This window comes from Thunnus thynnus, chromosome 21, assembly GCF_963924715.1.
Source record: "Thunnus thynnus chromosome 21, fThuThy2.1, whole genome shotgun sequence".
NCBI lineage: Eukaryota > Metazoa > Chordata > Actinopteri > Scombriformes > Scombridae > Thunnus > Thunnus thynnus.
In genome coordinates, this window is record NC_089537.1 from 27484552 (window position 1) to 27505805 (window position 21254).

General features: G+C 39.4%; 1 protein-coding gene across 2 annotated transcripts in view; it reads left to right on the forward strand.

The window, feature by feature from the left end:
- The window catches only part of cubn (cubilin (intrinsic factor-cobalamin receptor)), a 200085-nt gene that overhangs the window by 25223 nt on the left and 153608 nt on the right, over positions 1-21254 (forward strand). Inside the window, exons 3-14 of one of the 2 annotated variants that reach the window (XM_067578819.1) lie at positions 7831-7926; positions 8099-8137; positions 8231-8332; positions 9008-9111; positions 9587-9713; positions 10349-10517; positions 11261-11392; positions 16426-16521; positions 18209-18333; positions 19101-19293; positions 20022-20140; positions 20895-21129. In XM_067578819.1, the coding sequence (XP_067434920.1) occupies positions 7831-7926; positions 8099-8137; positions 8231-8332; positions 9008-9111; positions 9587-9713; positions 10349-10517; positions 11261-11392; positions 16426-16521; positions 18209-18333; positions 19101-19293; positions 20022-20140; positions 20895-21129 (1537 nt within the window). Of the gene's footprint in view, positions 1-7830; positions 7927-8098; positions 8138-8230; positions 8333-9007; positions 9112-9586; positions 9714-10348; positions 10518-11260; positions 11393-16425; positions 16522-18208; positions 18334-19100; positions 19294-20021; positions 20141-20894; positions 21130-21254 lie in introns of those variants that run through there. The other variant, XM_067578821.1, reaches the window with a different exon arrangement.

A 21254-nucleotide genomic window follows, 5' to 3' on the forward strand; every position in this document is an offset into this window, starting at 1 on the left:
TGATTTTTATGTAGAATTTGGCCAAAGTTATGGGATTTATGAGGATATTTCACAAGTAGAGTACACTAATATCCTTCTCTGCAGTTGAGAGGGAGAGAGAGAGAATGGGGGGGGGGGATGGGTGGAGCAGCAGGTTCGTTATGTAGTTTATTAGACAGACAGGAATAATGTGTAGGATTTAATCATTGGTTCACAGCCTGAAGCGGAGGGTGGCAGTAATGCACCTAATATTCTGGTTGTCAATCATTGTTATAAACCAGAAATAGGAGGGTAAAATATTTTTCCTCACAGAGTGGTACATCCTGTCAGCCGAGGGATTTCCTATCTGTGCAGCTGAACACAGCAGTTCTCTACGTACTGTTTTACCGTGATGGTCACGGTGTTTTTTCCGTAGGTTTCACTTACTCAGCTGGCCGACAGACCCGCTGGTTCTCTCCACCTTAACCTAAATAACATATCGGGGCTCGGTGCTCCGGTTGGATCTAAACAGAGAGCCAGGGTTAGCTAAGAGGCTAGCAGAGGCTAACTGGTTGTGCTCCTTTCCGGTCATGCTGCAGTTAACGCTCCGCTGCTGCCTGTTTGCTGCCTGTTCTCCGCTTTAACCTAAATAACAAATCGGGACTCGGTGCTCCGTTTGGATCTAAACAGAGAGCCGGGGTTAGCTGAGAGGCTAGCAGAGGCTAACTGGTTGTGCTTCTTTCGGTCATGCTGCAGTTAACGCTCCGCTGCAGCCTGTTTGCTGCCTGTTAGTTGTGTTCACCACGCTAGACTATTTTGTGTTTGTCCCGCTCGGGACTACTGTGTTTGTGCTGCCGTGAGTGAGAAAGTAAACTGATTTGTCGATCTTAAACCAGACAACGTGCGTTACAGACTGCCGTCCATACGTGCGCTCTCTGTGGAAAAAGAACCGCTTCTCTCTCTCTCACGATCGCTTTCCCTCCTCCCTCTCTTGTGACTAACACCACACTCGCGCGCACAGATACACGCACCGACATCGTTTTGCACATCTGATGGTCAGATAACGTCGGACAAAAGTGTCCAACCTGCAAGTGTCCAACCCCGTGCAAAGCTGTTTGTGTTTTGTTTGGTAGAATTAGATTTTAGAATAGCTATTTATTGAATGAAGCATTTGTTAACTTTGTTAATTTTGCTAAGTTTCATAAACACTGTTATATCTTTAAAGAGAAGTTCTTTAGTCATTATTGGTAACATATTGTGAAAAGTGGCTGATTGAAGGAGTCAGAGCTCGAATTCAACCGTTCTTTGTTTACCCTTGAATGTTGATATCTCTCAGATATTAACATTCTAGGTGAACTCCCATTTATGAGATTACCCTGTTCGGTTATTAGTCCCGGTTTCCGGGTGGTGCTCTGTATTTGTTAGTTCATATTAATAATTCTGTTAATTGTTATAATTGTTATAATTATTTATTATTGATAATTGATAATTATAGCAACTGTGTTCCTTGCAGATCCTACAGTTGGTGCCTGAATTATTGATTAAGGTGAACAATATTTTGATTTCATAATCTATAATTACCCATAATTGTTTGTGAACAGAGGGGTGGGCTCACAGAGAGACACTGGTTAGTATTGTGTGTCTAAAGACTCTCACACTGATCATCTCCAAACGTTTTCTTGGTTCCCAGAAGCTTAGGTGACTGCGCCGCGGCCTGCTGTGCGCAAGGGTGCGAAGGCCCGTTCAACGCTGCTTGCAGCTTTAATTATTTTTTTATTTTTTTTAATGATTTTTTGAAATGACAGACGGCAGAACTAGGCTACGCCAAAACTCGCCTGCTGCCTGAATGAATGAGGAAATCAAATGGAGTGTGTGGCTCTGAAAGAGGGCGGAGACTGAGAGAAACTCGAGGTTGATTGAGAAAAACCTGGTCCCGACCAGGTTAGATTCATAGAGTCTGTTGCTACGGTAACTGACCGAGAGCTTAAGTTACCCCTCTCTCTGAAACAGGCTAGAGTTATCCCTCTTTCTCTGGTTTGAGTTACCTCCCTTTTTGAAACTGAAAACTCAGAGTTTCCCTCATTTCAGGGTTAACAGACTCTGAGTTTTCACTAAACCTGCTTTGTAAAACGGACCCCAGGTCTGGGGACATCTATATGCCCGTGACAGAAGCCCTTCACCAGCGCCGAGCCCCGACATACGCAAGGACGCGAGGGCCCGATCATCGCTGCTTGCAGCTTTAATTAGGGCCCGAGCACCGACCGGTGCGAAGCCCTATTGAAACTGAAGGAGTTATTATTATTATTCCTCCGAAACAAACGCATTTTTGAGGGCCTAAACATGCACGAAAACTCATGAAAATTTGCACAGATGTCAGGACTGGCGAAAATTTCGATATTTTATGGGTCTCGAAATAAAGCGGGACAAAATGGCTCGACAGCGCCACCTAGAATTGATCCCCTCGATACAGATTGTCGTAGGAGAACGAAATTCGGTATGCATATGTATCATGACCAGACGCACCAAAAAGTCCCAAGGACACATAGCCTAACTCCAACAGGAAGTCGGCCATTTTGTATCAAAGTTGAAATTTTGCACCGATTTTGTCATTTCCAGCCCGCATACTTTAACGAACTCCTCCTAGAGATTTGACCCCAGGACTTTCAAATTCGGTCCGTATTATCTACAGGCATAGGAGATTAAAAGTTATTAAAACAATTCTCATTAGTCTTTCCTAGGGGGCGTGGCTGGGCGGCGAATTTCGATCCTTCGCCATGAAAAATGAAACGGCTATAACTCCGGCATACATGATCCTAAGAGAGCCAAACCTTTTGTGCTTCATAAGAGTCCCGCCCTGAACGGGTCCATGTGACAATACAGGATATGAGTCATAGCGCCACCTCCTGGCAACAGGAAGTTACATGTTTTACGCTCTGACGCCCTGTGGGCAGCACGGTGATGGAATCCAGCTGAAATTTACTGAGAATAGCCTCAAGACCTTGGAGATCTTATATTATGAAGTTGGTGACCCTTCGTTGAAAGGTGTTGCCATGGCGACGCGGCGAATTTCGATGTGACGCCATGAAATTTCAATGCCTTATAACTTGACTCCACGTGGTCTGATCTTTTCCAAATTTCATATGCTTGTTAAGAGTCCCAATCTGAACACATGTTCAGTCTCATATTTAGCGAAAGTCATAGCGCCACCTACTGGCAACAGGAAGTATCATGCGTCGTACTTTGTCTAATTACTCCTAGGAAATTTGGCTGATGCACCTGAAATTAAGTCAGCTAATAAACAAGACCTTGGTGATGCTACATTTGGCAGCTCATGACCCAAAACTGAATGCTGTTACCATGGCGACACATCCTTCGCCATGAAATATGATACTGTTTTTCAGGGAGAAGGGATTGCTCTACAGTCATGAAACTTGACACACATGTCTAGAGTGATGTCAGCTAAAATCCTATGTGGTCGCTTTGAATGGGCGTGGCAAAATGGCTCAACAGCGCCCCCTTTAAAATTTCAAAATTGCAGCCCCGCCTTCCAGATTAACGTAGAGAGATGAAATTCACAGGGCACATGTATAATGTCAAGACGCACAAAAAAGTCTGTTGACGCCTTATTGTAAGTCGAACAGGAAGTCGGCCATCTGGAAAAACTGGTCAATTTTCGCCTTTTTTTGGCCATTTCGCATACCTTGTATTTTAACGCACTCCTCCTACAGATTTCATCGTAAGGACTTCAAAATCAGTGTGTGTCATCTAGAGTAGTGTATGATCATGATGGTTTGGCCGTGGCGTGGCGTTGAGTTTTGATGTTTCGCCATGACAGAGGAAATTGATATAACTTGAGTGTACATGGTTGGATCTGCCTCAAACTTTACACAACAAGTCACTGACAAAAGCCCTTCGACTGAGCGTCACTTCGACATGCGCTGGGGTGCGAGGGCCCGATCATCGCTGCTTGCAGCTTTAATTCTTTATTAATACGCCACTTCAACCCTAAATTTGACCCCCTAAACATCCTCAAAAACTCACCAAATTTGGCACGCACATCAGGTCTGGTAAAATATTTGATAAAATGTAAAAATTAACCCCAAAAGTGCCAAAATGTGCTCTCTAGCGCCACCTATGTATCTAAAATGGCCACCATGGCCCGTAGGAATGTCGTAGAGAGATCGAACAAAAACTAAATTATTCGTCTCATCAAGCCCTACAAATCATTTGTTGACACCTCTGACCTAAATCCAACAGGAAGTCCGCAGTGTGCTGATCAAAGTACGACTTTGTGCCAATTTTGGACCTTGAATAAACGCTATCTCCTCCTAGGGCGTTAATGGTATTGGCTTTAAAGTTTAATACATGACTTATCACACTGTGCTGAACAAAAGTTATTAAAAACTTTGTAATAACTTGAACGGTTTAGATCTAGTAAGCCCTGAAAGTTATAGTGCGACATTGCACCTTACAATGTAAACCAATGGGGAGGCAATCTCTGGGCATGGACTTTGTGCCAAACTGGGGCATCTGACGTCTAAACTATAAGTCAGACCACTTTCAAACCTGTATCAATGGATTCGCGACAAAAATTCCTACAAAAAAATGTGATTGTTAATGTACAATTTGGCCAAAGTAATGGGATTTATGAGGATATTTCACAAGAAGAGTACTCTGAAATCCTTCTCTCCAGCTGAGAGCGAGAGAGAGAAAGGGGGGGGGGGATGGGTAAAGTAAGACTTGTCAGCCCAGGTCTGAAAACATCTACATGCCTGTGACAGAAGCCCTTGGACTGCGCCACACTCCAGTTACTTAGTGTTTCTACACATCCGACAGCAGTGTTCAATCCTTACTTTTTTTTTCAAGGAGTACATGTGCTCCTAAATGAAAAAAATTAGGAGCACACATATAACTTTAGGAGCACACTGAAAAATGCTCAAGTAACAGTTTCTTAAAGAAAACAATTCATTACATATATATTTACAATTTATCACATACATATTTAAACTCTTTGTGTGTGTGTGTGTGTGTGTGTGTGTGTGTGTGTGTGTGTGTGTGTGTATGTAAATCACAATTTATGTTGTTTTTAGGGGTGCTCGATTATGGCAAAAATCATAATCACAATTATTTTTGTTCAATATTGAGATCATGATTATTTAACATGATCACTTTTTGACATTTTTGCCAGTTGCCGATGTTGATATATGCGCATATTTTTTCCACTTGGCTGAGGAGACTATTATATATGCAATCATATATTGTACTAATGATCAAGAAAGACTATAGCCTATATGAGGGAAGAACTTTAATGCTGAGCTACTGAACTCCAGTCCTCCTAAATTCTTCCTTCATATATTGTCTTTCTTGATCATAGTATAATCTATGCTTGCATGCATAATAGCCTCCTCAGCCAGCTGGTAAAAATATGTGCATATCGGCATCGGCAATCGGCCACAACGAGTTGGAAATATCAGCATATTGGATATCGGCAAAAATCTAATGTTGTGCATCCCAAGTTAAAAGTCTTTACATTCCAAAAGATAGACTTGATGAAAATTAGGATATTGATTTGTTTTACACACACACTCATCAAGGGTTTTCAATTTACTAATTGAAATTCAAGTGAATGGGTACAAAACTTGCATGATTTTTATGACACGGTTGTGAGCAAGGCAGCCATTTTTCACCCTGCAGAAAATTCTCATCCTCACACAATTGAGATTTGATGTTTCACCATGACAGAGGAAGTTGCTATAACTTTTTTGTAAATGCTCCAATCTGCACCAAACTTTACATGGTTGATAAGACTCCCGGCCTGAACATGTGTACATGACAATATTCCATCAGTGATGCAAACTGGCTGAATAGCACCCCCTACGAAATTTCAGTAAAGCAGCCCCAACAGCGGGCAGAATAGTGGATAAAGGAAGTAATGTTTATCTCCTTCTTGCACTGTCTGAAAACAGCCCGGGTCTGAAGACATCTACATGCCTGTCACAGAAACCCTTCGATTGCGCCGCGGCCCGACGTGCGCAAGGGTGCGAAGGCCCGTTCAACGCTGCTTGCAGCTTTAATTATTATTATTCTAGTACGCCATTTCATTTTTGAGGGGCTTAGGATGCTCGAAAATTGGCACACACGTCAGAACTGGTGAAAATTGCAAAGTTCTGTGTTGATTGGGCAGGGTGTGGCCAACAAGCTCCATAGCAAACCCAAAAGCATAGCCATGTTGAAATAAAGTTTCTTTGATGTGAAATTCAGTGGGTTCCTTTCTCTCATTATTCTTAACATGAAACATATTTTTTCAATTTTTTTCGCCCAACAGAAAGTCAGCCATTTTGGATTTTGTGCGTTAATTTTCATTTTATGAACACATGTTTGAAACCTTTATGATGTGCAAAAACTCACAAAACGTAGACCCTATGTTCAAACTAGTGAATATTTCAATTAGTATCACAATTCGGCTTGGGTGTGGCTTTTTGCCTCTATAGCTGAGAGTACTTAAAGAGTACGGTCTAGACCTGCTCTATGAGAAAAGTGCCTTGAGATAACTTTTGTTATGATTTGGCACTATATAAATAAATTCAAGTATAGCACCTCCTACTTACTCTTAGCATTTTTGAGGTGCTAGCGGTGCTCGAAAACTCACGAAACTTTGTGCATGCATCAGAAGTTGCCTAACTTGATATCTGATATGGGTCTTTGGCATGGGTGTGGCAAAATGGCTCAAGAATGCCTTACTATTTCACTTGTGTATGTCTACAGGCAACAGGAAGTAAGGCCTAAATGACACATAGTTCATCAAATGTATACATTTCTAGTAAGTCATCTCCAGGGCCACGTACTGCACACGGAAAATAATAATTTACCCATTCACATAATGTCCGATTTTCCTGAAAATTCAGAGCCGTGTCAAAAAACAATTCCATGGCTGCTGCTCCCTCCAATGCAGCTTTAATTTTTCTTGTTTTCAACAATATAAGCTCTTTAAACCTGTTTTCTAAAATAGACCCCTTTTCAGTGCCAGCTTGTTATGATATCTGTTGTGTGTCTTCGGTTGCTGCCAGCATAGCATGTATCTGTTAAAATGTTAAATGTGCTATTTATGATAGATCCGTAAAAAATTTGGGGAAATAATATCACTGGACTATATATGCTATTATAATGTAGTCCTCCAGCCCATCTGATGAAAATACTATTATATCCTTATAATATTCCTATAGTTGTACATCATCTGTGCCTTCCACATAGCCCTAAAAACTCTATGAGCCACCATGGAATAAATACATTTAAATTGAATTTAAATTTGTTCACTATGCCACTGAAGCCTCACATTGCTGCTGTGCAAAGCCACTGTGCAAAGCCGATGCTCAAAGCCTTGACAAAAACATAAAGTAATAATAAACACATTACCCTTATAGTGAGTTATTCACAGTAATTCATTTTTATAGTCATGTGCAAAAATTGTGTGTAAAACCTGACTTGTTTACAAAATCCAAAAGTGGTTTCTCATATTGTGTATGGCTGTGTGTGTGTTTTCATGATTGTGTGTGCATCTGGCAGTGAATGGAACCCATAAAAAAATGATTGCACTGGGGCCCATCATTATTAGCTTACACCACCAAAAACGTAAGTGTGTTTATGTCTGTAAGTTAGAGAGAAAGATAATTTAGCAGGAAAGCTAGTGTGTGTTGTTGTTGTTCAGAGTGTGTGGCTTTTGTGTCGTGTGGCAGGCTGCTATCAGGCTCAGTGTGACCATCTGCTCTGCTCTATCGCAAGCCATTAATTCGACATCATGCACCTCCATGTTTCTTCCTTCCTGTGGTCAGTCAGAACATGCTTAACTGTCAGACATATACGGTGTGATTTCAGATCAAAACCAACAAAGAAGACATTAATGACATTAAGTCTCATGGAGGTGGAGTTTCCCCCGAAGTCAGCAACAAACTGAATCAGCTGGATACCAGGGTAAGAAATTAGGAGCTAGTTCGTGGTGGATAAAACATATTTGTGTGTTTACAATAAAAACTCTCTGAATTCATTTGTTCAAATATAATTTTCTTAATATTGTGAATGCACTAAAAGCCATAAAAAATAGATAATAAAAAATACATTTTCCATGCTCTTTCAATGTTTTCAGGTGTCAACACTTGAGAATAAAGTAACTGCACTTGAATTGGTAAGATATTTTGAAACTGTTTGTAATGGCATGAGATGGTTCAATGCATGAACGTTTCTCTCATTAACTTTCCTTTCCTCTTTTCTCCTCCAGACAGTTCAGAAGGTGTCTTGCAGCAGTAATCCTTGTCAGAATGGAGGAACATGTTTGAATCTACTGAATTCATATCACTGTGTGTGTCCCAGAAACTGGGCTGTAAGTTCTATACTTACATTACATTGCAGGGGCAGTTATTGCAACTTCATGGCAGCTTAATTATAGTAAGCCCCAGACTAATATTACTCATGTGCTTGAATACTATTGGCTTCAAGTTGGTGTGTTTGATTAAATGTCTATATAGAAGACTAAAGTAGGCACCATGTAAGCACAATATCAACTAATTTTTTTTTTTTTTTTAAATAGACTTTAAGATGAAACCAGTTGTATGAACATTCAGATGGTCTAGTTTTGCACACATGTGGCTGCTAGATAGAATCCCAGCCAGCTGCATCTGGATGATCGTACTGTATTAATGAATAAAAATCAACCATGAAAACCATCATAATTATTTGAATTCCTTCAGACAGGGCCTCAAAATTATAAATCACATGGGACCCACCTTAAGGCTCTTACCACTGTAGTTGACATTAAGCTTTAGTAGTATATCCCCAAAAAGATTTGCGTTCAGTCATATAATCATTTTACCAAAAACCAAACAACAGTTGGACAAATCTCATCTAAGGTACATACTTAACATACTGATTCTGAAGCAGCTATGAGTGTTTCTCCCGTTTATTTCTCTCTTGGTGTGTGTGTGTGTGTGTGTGTGTGTGTGTGTGTGTGTGTGTGTGCGTGTGTGTGTGCACGTGTGCATTTTCTTGTGTGTTTCAGGGTCCTAATTGTGAAACAGATGTGAATGAATGTCAAGTGTATTCAGGAACATTTCAGGGTTGTCAGAATGGAGCAACCTGTGTCAACACCCCTGGATCATTCATGTAGGTGTTATAGTCCCCCTCCAATAACAAATGTGTTTCACTGTGCAGAAATTTTAATGATACAAATATATTTGATATATTTGGTTTAGCTATGCAGATTTCACATACTCTTTATATTGGTAAAATAAGTCATGTTACTTAAGAATTTTATTTTCTTTCAGTATTTCACCAAAGAACTTAAGTGCACACAGGTTAATTTACCATTCGTAGTTTTACAAATTCTATAAATAAATAGAAATTTCATGAGGAAGCTGAACAAAGAAAAAAAAAAGTACAAGGAAAATGTGAATACAAGATTATGTGAAACACCTACTTTCAAAAGCCCCTGGATTCGACTTGACCCAAAATCCAAAATGCCCAGTGTGTTGTTAATCAGTATATCTTTTTACAATTTAGTTAAAAGTAAACTGAATAATGAAGCAAAAATGAATGCTTAAATATATATGCTTTTAATGATCTTTCTCTTTCTTTGCAGTTGTAACTGTTCTCCAGAATGGTCTGGGACTCTCTGTACTGTGCGTTATGACGACTGCAGAAATGAAGGACAGGACCTGTGCATACATGGCACATGTATTGATGCAGACCGGATTACACCAGGAGAGGTAACTAGTCTACTTGGCACATTCAAAAAATATATAGCAGAATCTACAGTATTAACTGAACAGAGAGGTTGTGAAAATCCACGCTATTAGATTGAATTAACACTGAAGGTAGTTTTTATTATCTGTGCAGAGCAATATAACCTCTGTGATAACAAATAATTTCAACTGCAGAAAAAGAGAGGGGAAGAACATTTTGATTTGTATTATCTTTCAAGGTAGAACAAAATATTAATTGTTTTATGATAAATTGTATTTATACCTATATGGTACAGTATAATGGAAGCATTTACAGTGATTAATAAATGCAGAGTTGTGAAGGTATAAAGAAACAGCAATATAGTGATATTTTAATCATTGGAGGGCAACAGAAGGGATATATACTGTTTATTTGATTGGAATGGACTATGTTAATTGCCACTTATTACTTATTCTAAGATTGAACATGTCAATATTCAAAATAGTTTTGCAGCATCAATAGCAGCAAGTGATGTCATTTAGCAACAGTTGTCTGCCAGTTCCAGGATTTTTTTCTCAATATTATTGAATTTTGTTGTAACTGTCTAATACTGCTGTACTATAGATGTGATTTGGTTGACAGAATTTTCTCATTGTGTCCACGTTTTCCCAATAAACAGCCTAAATACCAGTGTATTTGTGAGAGTGGCTGGGAGGCTCCAGCTGGGAGCCCAGCCTGTGTGGCTGATGTTAATGAGTGCAACCTACCCAACAAGCCTTGTTCTACCAACCCTGTGGTTCCCTGCTACAACACCCAGGGTTCTTTCTACTGTGGAGCATGTCCAGCTGGTAACTCTCAATATCACAACTCATACTGGGCCCTTTTTTAAATGAAGTGTGGAATGGAAGAGATATCTGTCAGTAGAGCAGGAGTGGCTTCCCGCTTTGTTTATTATAACATAACAATAGCATAACAGTGTGGTAGGACAACAACAGTGAACTGAAACAATGAGCCACATTGTTGTAGATTTGTTTTGATAATGATGATGCTTTCATCCTTTTCCTGTGATCTTAGATACATTTTATAAATAAGTATATTATAGTTGAACACGGTAAAATTAGTAGGACACAGCTTAAACATCACTGTCTTCAGCAAAGAATAGAGTCATTGTTTGAAGCATATTTGGGGTTGTGTACAGTATATTTATATATGGGCTGCTTACAATCATACTTTTGGAACTGTGACTCCTAGAGAAAAACAAAAAATAGATAAAGATGATAATTGGATCTAATTCGATTGACCAGTTCTGCGTGTACCAGCTCCAGTTGCTCAGAATTTTTTCACTCTATTAAAATTGCACTGATCTTGCTCTGGCCCTTTTCCAGATGATGGTATCTCGCTGTGCAAAGATTGCTTACTAGGTGGCCAATATGTTGGTACTTGTGTTTGCATGCACACAATTGAGAAAAAAATCAATATTGTAGTTTTTTGTATTAACACTGTTTGTGTATATATATTTCTATGTGAATGTATCTTATTGTATAGCCTGAATAGATGGAAATTTGTTCTAATTACCTCTACTATTTCTTAGGTTGGCAAGGCAATGGCTACAGCTGTCAGGATGTGGATGAATGTTTGACCAATAATGGCGGCTGCTCCAATACTCCCATGGTGCAATGCCTGAACACCATGGGCTCCTTCCACTGTGGTCCCTGCCCTCCAGGTATGAGGGTAAAAAATAAGCATTATGACTGCAAGAGTAACTGTTCTATGATACTCTGGATGACTGTTACAGATATTATGTAATACCTGGATATCCATAGTACGTATGTGCAGATCAAGACCATATACCAAAAAAGTCACTCATCAGCTTTGTTATGCAAGCAACAGGATAAGGGAACCCGACATCCAGCAGTCATCTCCCACAGAATCTTCTTGTCAAGACTCAGAATGGCGATGAAGTCTGGTTATCATCCAGAATTCACAGAACTATAGTTGCATTCATAATTTTTGTTTCTATTGGAAACAGCTCACGGCTACAGTGATTAAAGGCTTATATGGATCAAAAAGCTTGGGACAGGATCATTCCTATACAAATGCTGTTTAAATTAAAGCCGCAAACAGCATTGGTCGGGACCTCGCACTCTGGCCCGTCGGGATCAGTTCATTTTGCTTTTTAAAAATGAGGGACATTTCTTACAAGTGTGGTGTGCTTTTGTTTTGAAAGTTTGATTGAAATGTGTACTGTCAGGTGTGTAGAGACAATAAGTAAGTGCAGCTGGACACTGAAAAATACTCATATATTTGAATGGAGAGTGTGAGCGGACCCACACCTTTTTTAACATTTACTGCTTCCACATAATTTTAGATACAAACTTCATTTGAACTTTAAATGAATCACGAAACTTTGACCTACAAATCTTGATTTTTACATGTGTTTTCTATCTTTTACTGTTTTTGAGATATCAGAGTGTGAGTTTTAAAGTCTTTTCTTGCTCCTCCTGTGATTTTATGAGTGTGTACTGCGGAATGTTTCACAGCACTGAGGGAGTGAAATTACCAGGAGCAGTTGGAGAGCAGGATTTTAGAGTACGCTTTTTGTGAAATATCCTCATAAATCCCATGACTTTGGCCAAATCTTATATTAAAAATCATATTTTTGTAGGGAATTTTGTTGCGAATCCATTGGTACAGGTTTGAAAGTGGTCAGACTTATAATTTAGACATCAGAAGCCTTTGTTTCACACAAAGTCCGTGCCCATAGATTGCCTCCCCATTGCTTTACATTGTAAGGGTGATGTGGCACTGCAACTTTCAGGGCTTATCCAACTTTTTAACAACTTCTTTTCAGCACAGTGTCATAAGTAATGTATTAAAGTTTGAAGCCGATACCATTAACACCTTCGGAGGAGATGGCGTTAAAAATTTGATTTGGCCAAAGTAACGGGATTTATGAGGAGATTTCACAAGAAGAGTACTTTAACATTCTCCTCTCCAACTGAGAGGGGAGAGAGAGAGGAGGGAAGAAAGGGGCGGAGGGGTGTGTGCCACACACAGTGGAGGCTGGTCCATAGAGGCAGAGGAGGTTGATCCTCCTCTATTTTTTGAGAGGCAAGAGGGAGATCAAAATATAAAAAAGAATATTTGGTTGAAATAAACCATTACAAAATCTCAGTATTATTTACGACATATTTTTTCTCTCCTCTTTGGAAAAGACACGTAAAATGATGCTCCAAGGGAGGACGGCCTCCCTAACCAATCAACAACCAGAATGTAATATTGACATCGAGTTGGTCCAATGATAGTTTCCAGAATTCATCTTCAATTCTCTCCACTGTAAGGCAGAGTAGCAGCAGTAGATAGCTCCTTGCGTTAGCCAATGCAACAGCTGACTTGTGAATAGCAGGCTGAGGGACTCTTCATACATCCATTGAAGGACTGTTAAGGACTGTTGTTAAGCTAATGGGAGAAATTATCTGGACTGTGCAGCGCAGCAGCAGGACACCGCCAGGGAGCAGCTGGAGAGAGAAGCAACCGGAGAAACAACCAGGAGAGTTAGCTTGTTTGTCATTGTTGCTAATGATATCAGACTGGTTAAACAGCGGCCATAAAATTTTGTTAACTAACAAACAAGATGACCAACAGCTACAAATGGACGTTATGACATGAATACTTCATCTCCATGATAGAAAGAAGAAGACACCAGATAACGTGAGTCAGATACAGCTTCTCTCTCTCTGTCTCTTTGGTCGCTAATTTCATCTCTGATGGTTAAATGTCTCTCTGTGTGGCTGTTGTGTGAATTTATCTCCTTAACAAGAATGCAGCAGAGATATACATATAATGTGTTGTGAGTAGTTTACTTGTTGAAGTTACAGTGAGATGTCTGGACTCACTCATTCATGTGGAATTGATCCCGTTTTTAATTGAGTACTTGTTCAGTCATCTGTTGATGTTGTATGATTAGTGTGCAGGAGGTCTAGCTGCTTGCTTCTGACAGTTTCTTTAGTTTGTTTTTAAGCTGAGCCGTATATTGAGTAATAAGCTTAAAGTAACTAGAATAACAAGTGTTAACTAGTGGTGTAACTGATTGTGGTTGATCCGTGATTCGTACGGATCGCCCCCCACAGTTCGGCAGGTATATGAACTGCGGATTAATTGCAAAATTTAATGTCTCATTTAAGACAAAGTAAATAAACTGCTGTAAGTACAAGTCATGGGCAGACAGCGTGTCGCTAACAGGGATTTTGAAGGGTAACGATCAAACCAGCATCTAACGGGTCTGAAGTGACATCTGTAGGTATGTTTACACGCTGTTTGATGTGCTGCAGCTGAGCAGCTAATTAGCATCTAGCTGCTAACTGACGTTAGCGGTGAATGTTTGTTTGGTGGCTCATTCAACAAGCTGCAGGACAAGACGTGTATTCATGTTTTTAAAGTATCATCAAGTTTTGATGATGTGGACACAGGCTGTTTCATACACTAGCGTGTTTAAAAGAGGAAGGCATCATGCCTCATATTGCAATAATTGAACATTGAATATTTTATACATTTTATTTTATTTTATTTAAACATTGGACATCTTAAATGTTGTTTTCATTTAAGACCATGGGCAAAAGTTCCTTGCTGTTTCTTGCTGTATGTGTGTTAGAGAATAAATGGAAAACAAAGCTTTATTTGTTTGACTCAAATCCGTGATATGAGTTTTGTGATCTGTTGCAACCCCACTGTTAACATGTCAGCTTTGTAGACTATATTTTGTATGTCGTGCACATAGATAAGAGTGTGTAAGTCATGTATTTGATACATGCATTAATACTTTCTTATGTGAACCTACACTTTTAGATCTGTGAATGTTTTTAGTATTCAATCTTTCTAGTATTCAGCACTGATCTGTACCTGTATCACATTATAAGCTTTGTGGTACTTTATATATTTCTATATACTAGGAAATACATAGGGAACACGTATAAATCATGTGATATCTTGTCTGTTTTTGATGAAAACATAAATCTGTTGTCACAATAGAACAATACTATAAATTTGAATTTCACTTTGTTGGTAAAATCACACATGTGAACCACTCCACGGCTAAAATGAGCTCTTCTTTGTTTAGAAACAATATGTATATGCTAAATGTCTTTAAAGAAGCAGCCTTTACACCACTCAGGGGTTTTTGTTTTTAAAAGCAAATTGTTTTATTGGCATTTAAAATTGCCCCCAACCCCTCCAATTTCACCAGGTGGGGGACAATGATACAGTTTCATGTTGGTTTTCCTCCTGACAGTACACATTTCAATCAAACTTTGACCACCTCATGTGGGTTAAAAGTCTTTACTTTTCTAAAAATAGACTTGATGAAAATTAGGAAATTAATTTGTTTTACACACAAACTCGTCAAGAGTTTTCAATTTACTAATTGAAATTCAAGTGAATGGGCCCAAAAACCCAAAATTCTCATCCTCACACCGTTGAGATTTGATATTTTGCCATGACAGAGGAAGTTGCTATAACTTTATTGTAAATGCTCCAGTCTGCACCAAACTTTACATGTTTGATAAATCTCCTGGCTTGAACACGTCTATATGACAATATTCCATCATTGATGCAACCTGGCTGAATAGCGCCCGGGTCTGAAGACATCTACATGCCCGTGACAGAGGCCCTTCGATTGCGCCGTGCCCGACAGGCGTGGAGGCGCGAGAGTCCGTTTATCGCTGCTTACAGCTTTAATTATCAAGTAGTTCGCTTACAGTGTTAATTTGGGCTGTTTTCATACATGAAAACACATGGGTAAAAATGTTAAAATGCGGTAATTCCAGGTATCAGGTACAGGTATTATACAGGCATATAGTTAGCGGCTGCGACACCATTATCAGGTGTTGCGGCACACCTCTGTAGGGTTAAATGTGCTTATATAGCCTAGTGCCATCCACCGCACACACACTCACACACCGATGGCGGCAAGCTACTGCGCAGGGTGCTAGTGCAGCCATCAGGAGCAACTTGGGATTCAGTGTCTTGCCCAAGGACACTTCGACATGCGGACTGGAGGAGCCCGTATCCGCCAATCTCCCGATCTCCCGATTACCTCCTGAGCCACAGCCACCCTGGGTTGTGCAGAGGTGCAGGGTGGGGTTTAAAAAGTCTTTATTTGTAATTCCAGATGAATCTTTTATCATTAATTCACAAATTAAAATTGAAGAGTAGCCCTACTAAAGAAGCTCCACTAGCTCTGTGATAAACACATTTCATTTTCTACAACTTTGCCACAGTAAAAGCCTCCTGTTAGTTTGTCAGTGGAAAGCTTTTAAGCAGCAGCGGCAACAGAATATTTTATGTTTTCATCAGCAGTAGCAGTTAACAGTAGTAATATTAAAAAAAGGACCACAATATCTTCATGTAATCCTAGACTGACTCCATGATGTTGAGATCAGGCTCTGTAGGGCCTTACCGTCTGTTGCAGGGCTCCTTGTTCTTCTTGTTGCTAAAGATAGGTCTTTATGACTCTGGCTGTAGGTTTGGGGTCATTGTCATGCTGCAGAGTACATTTGGGACTGATCAGACACTTCCTGGATGGTACTGCATAATGGATAAGAATCTAAAAATCTAAAGTGCCTAAATTTGCACAGTATGTGTGTGTGTGTGTATATATATATACACATAACCACCACAGCAAGCCACAATCTGAGTTTAACTAGAAATAAAAACTAACTGCCATCATCTGCCTGACAGACGGCTCTTGTATTTCTGCAGGTTATGAGGGAGATGGGAGAAGATGCACCCAGACCAATATCTGCACTTCCAACAACGGAGGCTGTTACCCATTAGCTACTTGCTCCTCCAGCCCAGGTAAAAACAAACATATGCATGATTGCATTACTGCTTCTGACTGTGTGTTCTCTCAACAGAGCCATTTTACACTTACATACAGCAGCTCCCATCTTCACTTTATTCTGCATCATAACAGAAAACAGAACTACAGTAAGGTAAAATGTGTTGTATACAGTTAGCCTATGATATAATTCAAAGTCTGCATCACAGGTTGCTTTTGCTTATCGTCATATTTTCAAGCACCCCTGTGCGCATGCAGTGTTGTCAACTGCATGTTCAACATTAAGAAATCTAAAATGACATCATAATTTTCTTTCATTCTCCTTGATTGTTTTCCAGCCCTATTGTCCAGAAACAGCTTGCTCTGAGTCTACATGTGGTTACAGGTTACAGGTTTTTTGTTTGTTTGTTTTGGTCAGTTAATAGGATAGATAATAGAAAGCCGAAGTCATGACTTCACGTCCTTGGTTCCACAGCTTAACTCAACACAATCTCTTTTTTAGTGTTTCTTTCATCAGTCTTTCTGAAAAAATGAAGTGTGTTCCTGGGTTTTTTTTTCCATATCCTCTGACCGCTACAGCAGTTGGTATCAGAATTTTAAAACTTTATTTTCACAAAGTTAAACAATGATCATGTTGTGGGCACAAAAAAACTACAGCCCCCATGAAAAGAACTGCGAGTGCAGCAGCATGGGTACTTGTCATTGTAACTTGGTTCCATCCATATCCATAAAATTCATGGGCGTTTTACTCTAAACTCATTGTTTATGTTTCTAATTGTGATCTGTACTGTGTAAAGACTTGTATAGTGTCCTCTCTGTCCTGCTTACAGACATTACAGACATGTCTGAACTGTTGCGACCCCTCCACTCGCTCATGGACTCGTCTCCTCTGTTGAGTCACGTTGAGCCTACAAATATATAGGACTTGTGGGAAATTGTATTCATTAAAGGCTGCTAAAAATAAGTATTAAATAAACTATGATATTTGATGGTTTTCCAGAAAACTCCTGTCCTTATCTAAACATATGAAGTGAGCCACACAACACACTGTTGAGAAAGGTTCTGGTTTTTACTTATTAGCAGAGTTACAAATGTCAATTTGATTTTACATGATGCTGATTTACACAGTTTTCTTACTTCTGGAACAGAAGTTACGATGTGACTTCGGCTCTCAGTTGTGTGGTGTAGGCCTACTTTGTCTTGCTATTACTGTACATGGCACGTCACCCCTGATTGTCAGATTGTCATAGTGCTCTACTGTAGTGTGTGTTGCATATGCTACACACAGCTCTCTCTCTCTTCCACACATCAGTGAACACTGACCTCTGATAAACTGTAATTAACTTCTCCAACATGGCTGGCTATACAATACAGGTATCATGTAATTGGTGCAGAGCTGCCTCTTTTACTTTTATATTATTATAAATAATATAATAAATATATTAAACATTATTAATGCTGGGGAGGGTCTTGGTTTTTTTTTTTAAATAAAACAAATTCAGACCCCACTTAACCAAATATAGCTCTACTTCTTACAATGTCCAAAATAACAAACACTTGTTCTTTTGTGTACAGATAAGTCTCTACTATTTTTTATCTACATGTAATATAGAGTATATTTCACACAAGTGCATTTTACAGATGAGATGTGTAATGTGGGACATGACCATGTGTTCTTTTTCTTACTAAAACCACACCCACCAGGCTCCAGCCTCCCTGTATGTACCTGCCCTCCAGGCTACATAGGCAATGGATATGGCGCGACTGGCTGCACCCAGACCAGCAACATCTGTCAGACCAACAACCCCTGTGTCAATGGACAGTGTGTGGTAAGTGTGTGAGACTGTGTATGTAAGCCGCCTCAGAAATGTTGGGATGCTGATTGGCAATAACGACAAAGATAACTTAGTGTTGCCTCTAACTTTATCTACAATGATAATTTCAAAGGACATCACTGGTAATATTCTATATTTTCTTATAGTCAACAAATTCCATGAAAAAATAAAAAAAAATAATGAATTGATCTACTAACAAGTATTGTGTATGTGTCTAAAACCTGATATACTGTATCTTTTTCCTCTGTCGTAGACCTTGGTTGTTGTCCAAAAACCAAAAACTGTAAAAGATATGATGAATCACATCAAACACACACTGTAGTTTATTTTGACTAATTGCACTATTCCTACCTGCTTGAGTAACATTTGCTAAAACTACAGTCCCCAGCTGTTTTAGGAAATTACTGAACCTTTATTTAAAAATGAAACTAAATAGTTGCGAGTTGTTTTTAGAGATGTAGAAATAACTCTAGCCTTATCATTTAAATGTCAATGACACATCAGTCACACAGCACTGATACTGACATTCACCTGTAATTATTGTTTACAGTATGTTGTCAGTAGACTTGACAAGCAGTCAAATAGTTTTTAACATCTGTCATATTGCATCTGCCCATTACTGTGGCTGTAGTCTGACTCAGTCTTTGAATGCTTCATAAATCCTGCCTTGTATCTGTGTTAATGATATTCTCAAGAAAAGAAAACAACAAATGCATAACTGAAATGCAGATGAAATGATTAGTGCACTACTGCTATTACAGGCAACCACCACAGCTCCTGGCTACAACTGTAATTGCAACTCTGGCTGGCAAGGAGTGAACTGTGACCAGAATATCAATGAATGCTTGAGCAACCCCTGTCAGAATGGAGGAACCTGCACTGATGGCATTAATGGATTCACATGTACTTGCACTGCACAGTGGACTGGCCCACTCTGCCAGACTTCACAGCAAGGTATTGGCAGGACAAGAAGATATGCAGGGGGAGGTGAGGGGCAGGTGTAAAGAGGGATGGGCTGAGAAGAGGTGGAGAAACAACAAGAAAAAAGATGAAGAGAGTAGAAGGACACAGGGAGGAAGAAGTTGAGGGATGGGCTTGACAAAGAGTACAGCCTAGACCTGCTCTATGTGAAAAGTGCCCTGAGATGACTTTTGTTGTGATTTGGCACTATATAAATAAAAATTGATTGATTGATGTATTGTTAAATATTTTATCTTTACTCTTACAATCATAATCATATAAAGACTATGTACTGTAATCTATTATTCTAAATATTATGCTTATATTGTTGTTATTTGTATTCTTGATTTTTTTTTTATTTTTTTTTTTCCTCTGGGTCAATTTTGGGTTTATAAACCACTGAGAATTTCAGAATTATGTTGCACTGAATGTGGAAAAAAATGTGAAAATTGCTAAACCTAGTACTTGGTTATACTACTAGTTGAGGTTAGTTTAGCTTTAATCCTAATATGCTGTGACTAAGTAAAGAGAGTACTCTTGATGTAAGGAAAACATATGTCTACTGGGAGATAACGCAACTAAATAAAGCTAGTATAAGTAGGGAGCAACAATGTGCAGGATTTCTGATTCAGTCTCCTAAAGACCTGTGATTAAGACTTTATGGTGTTCACAAACAAGTTTTTACCAGTTTAGGTCACTGTAAGTGTGTACATGTTTTCCAGAGTGTGGAGGTTACCTGACTGGCCCTGCAGGTTCCTTCAGTTATCCCAACACCCCAGGTCATGATGAATATGATCACCAGGTCAGCTGTGCCTGGGTGATCCGTATTGACCCAAACAAGGTATGATTTAGTCTCTCTTATTTAGGTGAAAGAGATTTCCTTTGTCCTTCCTTTCTGTCATGTTATATCTGTCTCAGTCATTCCATTCTGGACAGGTGATGTACAGGCGGTTCATTTGAGCTTTTCAGCTAACAAAAAAGCCTTCTGTGTAGGTTCTCTAAACCTCCCTCAGTGTTTCTGAGTAGGTTTCACATTTAAGGAATGTTTTTATGCATGGATCATGATGTTATAAGCATTGGTGGGATCAAATTACTTTTTCCAGAAACACTGCATTGGAAGCACAACATTTTATTTCATATTACATATGATGGTCAATCATCATTGTGTCAAACATTGTGTCAAACAAGTGAATGCTCACTGTTGTAGCTCAATCACAGAACAACTTTTGGAGTCTTACTTCTGGTCAGCAGATGATACTGGCATTTGAGCTCAAGTTTAGAATTTACCAACTTCTTAGAAAATTATCTGTCTCTTAGGTTGCTGGATCACAAAACCTTGTGTGCTAGGTAGGTAGTGCACTGTCATTTAATCAGTTGTTTGCTGAAAAGTGCTGCTTGTAGCAGATGGAAAAAGGGTTGCTGAGAGTGCTGAGGCCAACTGAACCATAGAAAGTACATGTTTGTGTCCTAATACCAAACTAATGAGCGAGAGCGACAGAAAGAGATGGGAATTGTTAGTGCTAGTGGATATGAATATATTTCAAATGGACCAGAATGACAGAAGTCCTTCAAATCTTGTGTTTTCCCTTCTTTAGATCCTGCGCATTACCTTCCCTTTCTTTGACCTGGAGGGCAGTACCAACTGCAACTTTGACTTCCTTCAGATTCATGATGGGGACAGTGCCTCTGCCTACATGATTGGAAAATACTGTGGCCAAAATAACCCACAGGAACTCTACAGCTCCCACAATGCCCTGTATTTCTGGTTTCGCTCTGACCACTCTATCAGCAGTGGTGGCTTCACAGTTGCTTGGCAGTCTCAGGATCCAGGTATGAGTGTTTCATCTATTTTGGTTTGGTTAATAATGAGAGATCTTTAAAAAGACTTAAAAACACTCACATTTTATTTAAGGTCATAAAATGTTTTTAAAAATTTTGACATGACACTAAGGGCC